Source organism: Chiloscyllium plagiosum, chromosome 11 (assembly GCF_004010195.1).
Source record: "Chiloscyllium plagiosum isolate BGI_BamShark_2017 chromosome 11, ASM401019v2, whole genome shotgun sequence".
In the NCBI taxonomy this organism is placed as follows: domain Eukaryota; kingdom Metazoa; phylum Chordata; class Chondrichthyes; order Orectolobiformes; family Hemiscylliidae; genus Chiloscyllium; species Chiloscyllium plagiosum.
In genome coordinates, this window is record NC_057720.1 from 85,743,643 (window position 1) to 85,754,634 (window position 10,992).

Genomic DNA, 10,992 nt, shown 5'->3' on the forward strand with positions numbered 1-10,992 from the left:
GGTATGATTCTTTCTAACTGCTAATCACCTCTTTCTCTTAATCTGCAGGTGAAACATGTGAGGGGATATTATTATCAAATGTGCAATTTCCAGTGTGCAGACAGGATGGAAAATTACATCACGATGAAGCAAAAACTCACGTTGAAAATGGTAAGGCAATGCAGATTAGTGTTTCAGTAATATTATCCATCATCTTGGACAAGTGATTGACGATCATTTACATTCAAGTTTTGCCTGAGGTGTCTTATGTATACACTTTATTCTTGCTGCATGTACAGTTTGCTCTTACCAGTATGAGAAAGCAGAGGCACAATTTACCTAAAAGCCTGTCCAAGTAGAGATTTAAAAAAGACATAAAAGGCAAATTTTTTACGAGGGTGAAATGAACTTCCGAGAAAGTGGTGGATGCAGGTACAATTACAACATTTAAAAGACATTTGGATAGATACATGAATAGGAAAGGTTTGGAGGAATATGAGCCAGGAGCAGGCAAGTGGGATTATGTACTGCATTGGACCGAAGAATCTGTTTCTATGCAGTATGACTCTAAGTGTCCATCTAAAGCTGCTGTTTTTGCCAAGCAGATCGTTAGCTGTTACCTCCTGTTCCACGTTATCCCAGCATCCCCAGACTACCAGACAGAAAGACAAAGATTTCATTGGTGACTGAATTGATGCACAAATTTCTTAACAAGATGCATAAAGTGCTCGTGAGGGATGTTCAGGGCTACATGCCAGGCAAAATGTGGGGTTGCACATAGCATTGAGAGGTGATAACAATATAAAAGAGACATGGAGTTGCAGTGTTCATCCAAGAATCCTGTTCAGCACTAAAACATGAAATTATACAGAGAATGGTGTAAATGTCGAATCTCACTGCTTAAAGTTCAAAATACTACAGTCGTCTTGAAAGTGGAATATGGACTAGCGAGTGGGAAAAGGGAATGTGAAGATCATATTAAGAAATTGCAGTCTCAATACTTGGGAAAAGTTGACTATTGATTGATTGTAGAGTAATCCAAAATATCACCTGAATTGACACTTTCAAGTCTGAGAGACATGATGCAGATACGCAGTGAGACAGCAAGATCCAGTTTTATTAGCATCTGCGGTGTAGTAAACCCAATTGCATTTTCAGCCTAAATTTTTTTTAAAAATTCATTTGTGGGATGTGGGCAATGCTGGCTGGCCAACATTTATTGCCCATTCCTGGTTGTCCTTAAGAAGATGGTGGTGAGCTGTCATCTTGAACGCTGCACACTAACTCCTGTTACTTTGTCCTGGATGGTGTCAAGCTTCTTGAGTGTTGTTGGAGCTGCAGCCATTCAGGCAAGAGGGAGTATTCCTTAACAGTTCTGACTTGTGCCTTGTAGATGATGGACAGGCTTTGGGAGTTGACTTGTCTTATAACCACTGTGCATACTTGTCAGTCCAAGCCTGGATATTGTCCAGATCTGTTGCATTTGAACAAGAACTGCTTGAGTATCTGAGGAGTCGTGAATGGTGCTGAATATTGTGCAATCATTAGTGAACATCCCCACTTCTGACCTTATGATGGAGGGAAGGTCATTGATGAAGCAGCTAAGTATAACTCCAACCAGTAGAATTTTACCCCAATACCCATTGATTTCAGTTTTGCTTGAGCTCCTTGATGCTACGCTTGGTCGAATGCAGCGTTAATGTTGAGAGCTGTCACTCTCACCTCGCCTCTGGAATTCAGCTCTTTTGTCTATATTTGAACCAAGACTGTAATAAATTAAGGAGCTAAATTTGGGTGTCACTGGTTATTGCTGAGCAGGTGCTGCTTGATAGCACTATTGATGAAACCTTCCATCATTTTATTGATAATCGAGAGTAGATTGATAGGACAGTAATTGGCTGGGTTGGATTTGTCCTTTTTATGTACAGGACATACCTGGGCAATTTTCCACACTATCGGGTAGATACCAGTAAAGTAACTGTGCTGGAAGAGCTTGTCTAAGGAAGCGGCAAGTTCTGGAGCACAAGTCTTTCATGCAATTGCCAGAATGTTGTCAGGGCCCAAAGCTTTTGCAGTATCCAGTGCGTCCAACCATTTATTGATATCACATGGAGTGAATCAAATTGGCTGAAGATTGGTATCTGTAATGCTGCGCACCACTGGAGGATGGTGAGATGAATATTTCACTTGTCAGACTTCCAGCTGACGTTTGCAGTGAATGCTTCAGCCTTATCTTTTGCACTGATATGTTAGGCTCTTCCATCATTGAGGCTGGGGATATTTGCAGAGTGTGGTCCTCAGATGAGTTATTTAATTGTGCATTACCATTTTTAAGTGGCTGTGGCAGGAATGCAGAGCTTAGATCTGATCTGTTGGTTGTGGATTGCTTTGCTCTGTGTATCCCTTGCTCTTTAGGCTGTTTGACACACAAGTAGTCCTGTTGGTAGCTTCACCAGGTTGACCATTTCATTTTAAGGTATGCCTGGTGCTGTTCCTGGCATGCCCACCCGAACTCTCCATTAAACCAAGGTAGATCCTCTGGCTTGATGGAAATGGTTGGGTGGGGGATACGCTGGGCCATGAGGTTACAGATTGTGCTGGAATACAGTTCTACTGTTGATGACCCATAGCATCTCATGGATTCCCAGTCTTGAGTTGGTAGATCTGTTCAAAAAAAGTGAGGACTGCAGATGCTGGAGATCAGGGTCAAAAATTGTAGTGCTGGAAAAGCACAGCCAATCAGACAGCATCCGAGTAGCAGGAGAGTTGGCATTTCGAACATAAGTTCTTCATCAGGAATGTGGGTGGGCCCAAGGGGGAGGAGTGGGGCTGGGGGAAAGGTAACTTGGAATGTGATAGGCAGATGAAGGTGGGGGGTGATGGGTCAGAGCAGACAGTGTCTGACCTGTCCATCTTCCTTCTCACCTACTCGCTCCATACTCTGCTCCAACTTATCACCATCACTCCCCACCTTCATCTACCTATCGCATTCCCAGCTACCTTGCCGCATCCCCCCCACCTCAGCCCCAACACCCATTTACCTTTCAGCCCCTTGTCCCCCCACCCCCCCCACCCCATTCCTGATGAAGAGTTTATGCTTGAAATGTTGACTCTCCTGCTTCTCGGATGCTGCCTGACCGGCTTTGCTTTTCCAGCCCCACACTTTTAGATCTTTTTGAAGGCTGTCCCATTTAACACAGTGGTAGTGCCACACAACACAATGGAGGTTATTCTCAATGTGAAGGTGGGACTTTGTTTCCACAGGATTGTGTGGTGGTCACTGTTACCAATACTGTCACAGACAGATGCATCTTCAGTCAGCAGATTGGTAAGAATGAAGTCAAGTATGTATTTCCTGCTGTTTGGTTTCCTCAGCACCTGCTGCTGACCCAGTCTAGCAGCTGTGTCCTTTACTAATCGAGCTAGTCAGATTCTAATGTTGCTGCTGAGACACTGGACATTGAAATCCCCCATCCATAGTACATTTGTGCCCTTGCCACCCTCAGTGCTTCCTCCAAGTGTTGTTCAGTATGGACGTGTACTGATTCATCAGCCGAGAGACGACTGTATGTGGTAATCAGCAAGTTTCCTTGCCCCCATGTTTAACCTGAAGCCATGAGACTTCAGGGGTCTGGAGTCAATGTTGAGAACTCCCAGGGCAACTCTCTCTCAACTGTTATCACTCTGCTGCAACCATTGCTGAGTCTGTCGAGCTGGTGGGACAGGACATATCCAGGGATGGGGTTATAGTGGTGTCTTGGACATTGTCTGTAAGGCATGATTCTGTGAGTATGACTATGTCAGGCTGTTGTTTGACTAGTCTGTGTGACAGCTCTTCTAATTTTGGCACTAGCCCCCAGATGTTAGTGAGAAAGACTTTGCAGGGGCGACAGGGCTGTTTCTGCCATTGTCTTTTCCGGTGCCTGGGTCAATCCCAGGTGATCCTTTTGGTTTAATTTCTTTGAGACATTTTAGCGATTGATACAACTGAATGACTTGCTAGGCTATTTTAGAGGGCAATTGAGAGTGAACCACATTGTTATGGGTCTGGTGTCACATGTAAATCAAAGTGAGGTGAATTTCCTTCCCTGAAGGTCACTAATGAACAAAAGGAAAAGTGCGCAAAAGGAATAGGCAAACAGAAAAATAAAATTTAAACAAAAAGAAAGAATTAATAGTTTATTACTACAGTGCATGCGCAGTTCTGTTCACCATATTATAAAAAGGGTAACAAGGCACTCAGCGTGGTGCAAGAATGATTTAGAGTGAGGGAATCAGAACTGTGCGGTATTCTATTCAAGAAAGAATGAGCAGACTATTTTTATTCTGTTGAAAAGAGGTCAGAAGTCTTGCAGATAATGAAAGATTGTCATGGATTATATAGAGAAAAGGTTTCCATTGTGGGCAAGAGTTCGACAGATGAAAAGAGGTTCAAATGGAACATAAGTGATAGAATAAACTGGTTAGGCCATATTCCCATTTTCTGTGGTATATGTTCAATAAAAACTAATTTTTAATTGCATTCCCTAGCTCTAAGTCTCTCTTTCTCACTGTCTTGTCAATGCCAAACTTAAGCCCAGACTACATTCAAGTATGGAATCAATTCTTTAGATCATCAGAGATTTTCCGAGCCTCCTGATTTTAGACTACTACCAGTAATATTGCTTTGCTGTCTACTTCATCTTTGTACCTTAATCATGATGATTTTGCTAGTAATATGCTGTCTGCTCTTATATGAAGATTTGTTTGTGCCACTGCATATTTATTTGACATTACTGTGCAAACATTAACCTTGGTACCTGCATATTAATAAAACTTTTCTCTATCCCTGAAGGGAAATGGTCCGTTTGCTTGGCAGCAGTTTTGTTGGTTCCAGTCGCCTGTATCATGTTGAATTTTCTGAATCAGCAAGAGTCTGAAGTTGTGGAAAATAAGCTGAACATATTCTTACAGAATTTTGACAAAGTGCAGAAGAGTTTTCCAAATCAAGATGAACAGTTGTGGAAAAAAAGCAGGATAATGTTGCAGAAACATATTAACATGACTGTCCATTCTGAGCCATCCATTTTAATGTTTGCAGCTGCTTGGAATGCAAATGAAACCATGCATTGCCTCACAGACAGAATCGCTGAAGCTTATGCTTCAGCTTTCAATTCCAGGTTTCTGAAAATTGAGGGATCTAGTAAAAAGTTTTTAAACAGCGATAAAGTGAAGCTAGATCTAGATAACCAACTAACTTCTTGGTTTGGTGCGGGTAGCAAGTCAGCTGTTATTCATCACTTCCAGGATCTGCCACCTCCATCTACCCTTCTATTCTACAAATATTGTGATCATGAAAATGCAGCCTTCAAGGATGTAGCCCTCTTAATCACAGTTTTAGTGGATGAGGAAAAATTAGATCCAAATTTAAGCTTCAATCTTCTGGAGGAAAGAGTCTATGATTTTCTTGTGACAAAATTTTCCATCTCCAGTCAGACTGGGCAATATAATACCCTGGATATTGACAAATTTAGTGGATTGTGGAGTCGAATTGCACACGCCATATTACCCGTCCAACCTGAAAAAGATATTGAAAAGAATGGCTGCAAACATAAGTGAACATTCTGAGGAGACATCACAAAATTTGCACTGAATTTTATCAAAGAAACAAATTGCATGCACAGAGAAGTCCTAAGTCTTGAAAAGGAAATATATTTTTAAAATTAATTACCTAGTATTCAATCTTGTGATTTTTGCTAAAGGATCTTTTCTGAAATTTTAAAGTTTTTTGAGTCATATGCTGACTGGCTTTCTGTAATGTTCCACATTTTCTGTTTTTATTTCAGGCTTCCCGTGTTTAATTTATAGCTTTCTTCAAATATCACAAATAAATTAATCTCCTGGAAGCTAGAAAATGATATTGCCACTAAATAAATGATGATGGTTTGGACTTTGCTATGGAAGCTTAATTATATTTGCTATTGTATAATCTGTAACTGAATAAAGAAGCTGAATGTCAACATGGTCAAAGAAATAGTTATGAAAATATACTGCAACATAGAGTAAAAGATGCAAATTTGCTGAGAATGGGAATGTTTTGATGATTATAGATGGATATTTCTCAAATTGAAATTGAGTTTGAATTTAACATGGAATTTTAAAAACTGAATATGTGTTAGTTAACACATTGTCTGCTGATCAATTGAGTGAGTGCATGAATAGATAACTAGTATGCTAATTAGTACGGTCTGAACTTTCTAACTTTCAACTAATTTTATCAATTTACATTTGTGGTGCTAAGTTTGCCATGGCTCATGGTGACTTTTCTGATGTAATCTTCCAGTCTTTAATCACATATCTGGGCCCTGTGCAATCATGCAGCAGGAGAAGCAGAAGTGATTGTTGCTGCCAGAGTCTTTTGATGTTCGCACCATATTAAAACCCAGCTGCACACCATTGCCAGTGTTGTGAACAAGCCAGGAACTACCATTCATATGGGCGTCCTACAACATTATCTTCAAGGAAATTACCTAGAAAGCCAAGTTATCTCCTCAGTTCACCAACACGGACCTGAAGGTGCTGGTGGACAGGGTGGTGGAGAGGACAGCAGTGTTGTATCTTGTTGATTGCTGTAGGAGGCCACACCACGAGTCACAGCCAGCCTGGACCTATATTGTAGCTCAGGTCAGTGTAGTATGCCAGTGAATTGCGAATCACAACAGTTTAGAAAGAAGGTGAATTATTTTCATGACACTAAAAGGGTAAGTGTCACCATCTTCTCTCTGCTATCTTACACTCACAGGGCTATCACTCATTTATAATTCTGCCATTACACATACCTCTCAACAAGTCTCATGGACTACAATTTACTCTATTGCATGCATTGTATCCACTATCAACTATTCCCCCACCTGATCCTTCCAAATTATGGATGCTTCTGCCTTTTGCGTTTCATATTCACTCACTGGCAAAACCTGACATCACACCTAACTTCTTCCATTCATCTCCATTAAACTCAGTCCCTCCTTTTGTCTCTCTGCAGGCAAAGCTGTCTCACAACGGAGCAGAATTGGGCAAGTCTGGTGAGGAATAGTAGATACAAGGTTCCTAATGACACATGAGGAAACATTCTCAGATTTCATGAAAGAAGAGTGCAACCAACCCACGAAGCTCCATTGTGCTGTGCTGCACTGCGTTGCTCTACTGTTTCCATCATTAATTCATTTTTAAGCTGCACAGTGCTTCTCTGTCTTACACTATTAGTTCCATCTCTTCACTGCAATCACAAGCACCACCCAGCAAAACATAGGTAAGAGATTACTGATAGAGACTATCAGGTAAATCTACACTTCTGAGGAGGAAGCCACTTAGCCATCAGAGGATACATTGACAAGGTTTCACCTACAATCTCCACCAGCAGAGGGACTTTCACCTTGGTGGGTTCTCTTTCTAGATTAGACTCCGAAGCACAATCTGGTGAGTACATTACTAAGATATCTCAACAACTGGTCAAGGAAGAAACAGCCTGACACCTGTTCAGTCTCAAGCAGAAGATGATTCCATGGCCTTGGCTATTAATGACCTTATCAAAATACACAGGCATAAGAACAGCAATCTGATTTGTCAGAAACAATCAATAACCTGGATTGAAGGATGAATGAAGCCATTGAGATTGTCAGTCCTCTGTTGGCTCAGGTATGCACGTGTCTGTCTGTCTTCATGGAGAGACTGATGACTGACAATGGAAAGCTAGTCTAGCTCATTGCCAGATATGTGCATGTCCATGCACTTCAATGTGATAGCTTTCAATCTCGCTCCAGGTCCCCCTTCTTTATGTCTTATTGGCAAGAAATAAAAATGATTTTAAGAGAGGTGCACAAGTTATATCTTAAGTTTCAGCAGAATAGTCAGAGATAAAAGACATATTAAAAACCATTAAGGAACATATTTGGTGGGATGACATCTGGAATTGGGGAGTAATTTTCATAAGGCCACTTGTGTTTGTGTTATCTCACATCTTGATTTTGTTTTGTATACTTGGATATATTTTATTATGATTTGATATTGGTGTCAGCAACAAATGCTGAAAAATAATTAGCTCAGTTAAAGTGTGATAATCTTAAAATTTCAACAAGTGTAGCACAGTGCAATTTCACATTAATAGCTTATTTTCTTTATTGGCATACTGGCCAAATATACTATCTTTTCATCATATTAAAAATAAATGAACAAATAGAAGGGATGGTGACACTTCAGAACTTTAATAACTTTTCAGGAATTAAAAGAATTGGCAAAACTTTTTCTGGAATAAACTTTCCTATGATAAAAGGAGGACAAACTGTTATAAAGGAATTGAAAGCAATTAAGCATCCCTGGGAATAAGAAGTCAAAGCAACATAAACAAATTGTTTCCTGGGAGAGGAGGTAACAATTGTTTGGTAACTAGCTGCTTTATGATAATTGGGCAATTAAGATTGCATGCAGAAGAATTTAAGGAGTTCTGTGTTTTCACAAGACAGCTGGTGAAAAAAGAGAACCTATGCCTGATAAGAAAGCAAGCTATAGACTTGGTGAATCCATAAGTGTCATAAATAATGTCACATACCATGGGCTTAATTTAAGAATTCAACTTTAGAATTCTTTGGCAGCAGAACTACAAAGAATCACACTGCATGAGGATCGATCTCTGGACGTACCCAGAAACAGACATTATTGGTTTGAATCGTATCTAAATTCTGCTTTTAGGGTGTAGGTTTAATATCCAGACGTTTCATTACCTGGCTAGGTAACATCATCAGTGGCGACCTCCAAGTAAAGCTTCACTTGGAGGTCGCCACTGATGATGTGACCAAGCCAGGTAATGAAATGTCTGGATATCAAACCTACAGCTCAGCGAGCAAACCTACAACCGAAACCTCAACCTGAGCTACAAACTTTGCAAAAATTCTACTTTTAATTGGGTAGTAGCTAAATTGGGCTGTGAGGCTTAACATCCTTAGTTGAGGGGTCTTATTTTGGTTGTGACGTGCAACAAAGTTTAAATAATTGTTTCACTATTTGCTTGTCTGTGCTATTTCTTAATAAGTGGCTGAATTAAAGGTAGCTTACAAATAACTGAAGTTGGCAAACTGGATTTGAAACTGGTTTGTGAGTAGGGGGCAAAGGGTGATGGGGGTGCTTTTGTGATTGGAAGCTTGTGATGACTGGTGTACCACAAGGATTGGTGCTGGGATGCTTGCTGTTTGTTATGGATAATACCACTTGGATATAAATGGTGAAGGTATAATTAGTAAGTTTGTAGATGACTTGAAAATTGGTTGTGTTGTTGTTAGTCTGTTTTCATTGTGTGAATTGCTACATTTTGTAATATCTAATAAGAGAAGGACATAAACAATGAATGGTAGTTTCTTAGAGTACTGAGGAACAAAGGGACCTTGGTGTACAAGTCCATAGATCCCTGAAATTCTCAGCAAAGGTAGACATGGTGGTGAAGAAACCATACAGGATGTTTACCTTCATCAATTGGGGCAAAGAAAGTAGGAATAAGGAAGTCTTGTTGTAGTCTTTATAAAACATAGGTTAGCTACAGATGCAAAACTGTGTGTAATTCTGATTGCCACGATATTGGAAGGTAGTTAATACAATTGAAGGGTAGTAGGGGTAAACTAGGCAATTACAGATCAGTGAGTCCCATATCACTGGCAGGGAAACTACTGGAGAAAATTCCTTAAGGAAAGGATTAATCTGCACTTGTTAAGGCAAAGTTTGATCTTGGATAGTCAACATCGTTTTACTAGAGGGAAGTCATATCTGACATGATCTTGTGATGAGGAGAAAAGGAAGCCTAGAGTTCAGGTGAGACTCCCATCTTTCATCCAAATCAGTCAGGAAGGGGGAATAGTTCAACAATTTTCAATCACAAACTTTCCCATTTCGTTTTGTGCGTTTTTCTTTGCTGTTTAATATGTCCTGCCTCCAACGATAACACAAGGCCCTTTTTGTCTATTACACTTTCGACCTCTCCTAGTTCTGATGAAAAAATCGCCAACTACCTGAAACTTCATTGGTCTCTCTCCGCTGGCAGGTGGGCTCATTATTTGTAGCTTTATTTTCTGCTCATATTCGATCCAAGGTAAAGGTATGTTATTGACTCTCGCGGTCTTGGGTCCTGCATAGCTTAATGTTTTCAATCACTTCTCAGAGTTTTGATTCGGAGATGCCGGTGTTGGACTGGGGTGTACAAAGTTAAAAATTACACAACACCAGGTTATAGTCCAACAGGTTTAATTGGAAGCACACTAGCTTTCGGAGCGAAGCTCCTTCATCAGGTGATCACCTGATGAAGGAGCGTTGCTCCGAAAGCTAGTGTGCTTCCAATTAAACCTGTTGGACTATAACCTGGTGTTGTGTAATTTTTAACTTTGTACACCCCAGTCCAACACCGGCATCTCCGAATCAAAACTCTTAGAAGTGATTGAAAACATTAAGCTATGCAGGACCCAAGACCGCGAGAGTCAATAACACACCTTTACCTTGGATCGAATATGAGCAGAAAATAAAGCTACAAATAATGAGCCCACCTGCCAGCGGAGAGAGACCAATGAAGTTTCAGGTAGTTGGCGATTTTTTCATCAGAACTAGGAGAGGTCGAAAGTGTAATAGACAAAAAGGGCCTTGTGTTATCGTTGGAGGCAGGACATATTAAACAGCAAAGAAAAACGCACAAAACGAAATGGGAAAGTTTGTGATTGAAAATTGTTGAACTATTCCCCCTTCCTGACTGATTTGGATGAAAGATGGGAGTCTCACCTGAACTCTAGGCTTCCTTTTCTCATCACAAGATCATGTCAGATATGACTTCCCTCTAGTAAAACTATGTTGACTATCCAAGATCAAACTTTGCCTTAACAAGTGCAGATTAATCCTTTCCTTAAGGAATTTTCTCCAGTAGTTTCCCTGCCAGTGATATGGGACTCACTGATCTGTAATTGCCTAGTTTACCCCTACTACCCTTCAATTGTATTAACTACCTTC

At 40.4% G+C, this 10,992-nt stretch overlaps 1 protein-coding gene across 5 annotated transcripts in view; it reads left to right on the forward strand.

Moving 5' to 3' along the window:
- LOC122554645 (torsin-1A-interacting protein 2-like) overlaps nucleotides 1–5,978 on the forward strand; it is a 36,156-nt gene extending 30,178 nt beyond the window's left edge. For all 5 annotated transcript variants that reach the window (XM_043700003.1, XM_043700002.1, XM_043700000.1 and 2 more), the window contains 2 exons: nucleotides 49–150; nucleotides 4,814–5,978. In XM_043700003.1, coding sequence (XP_043555938.1) covers nucleotides 49–150; nucleotides 4,814–5,577 — 866 coding nt within the window. In that variant the 3' untranslated portion in view covers nucleotides 5,578–5,978. The remainder of the gene's footprint in view (nucleotides 1–48; nucleotides 151–4,813) is intronic.
- The last annotated feature ends 5,014 nt before the right edge of the window (nucleotides 5,979–10,992 follow it).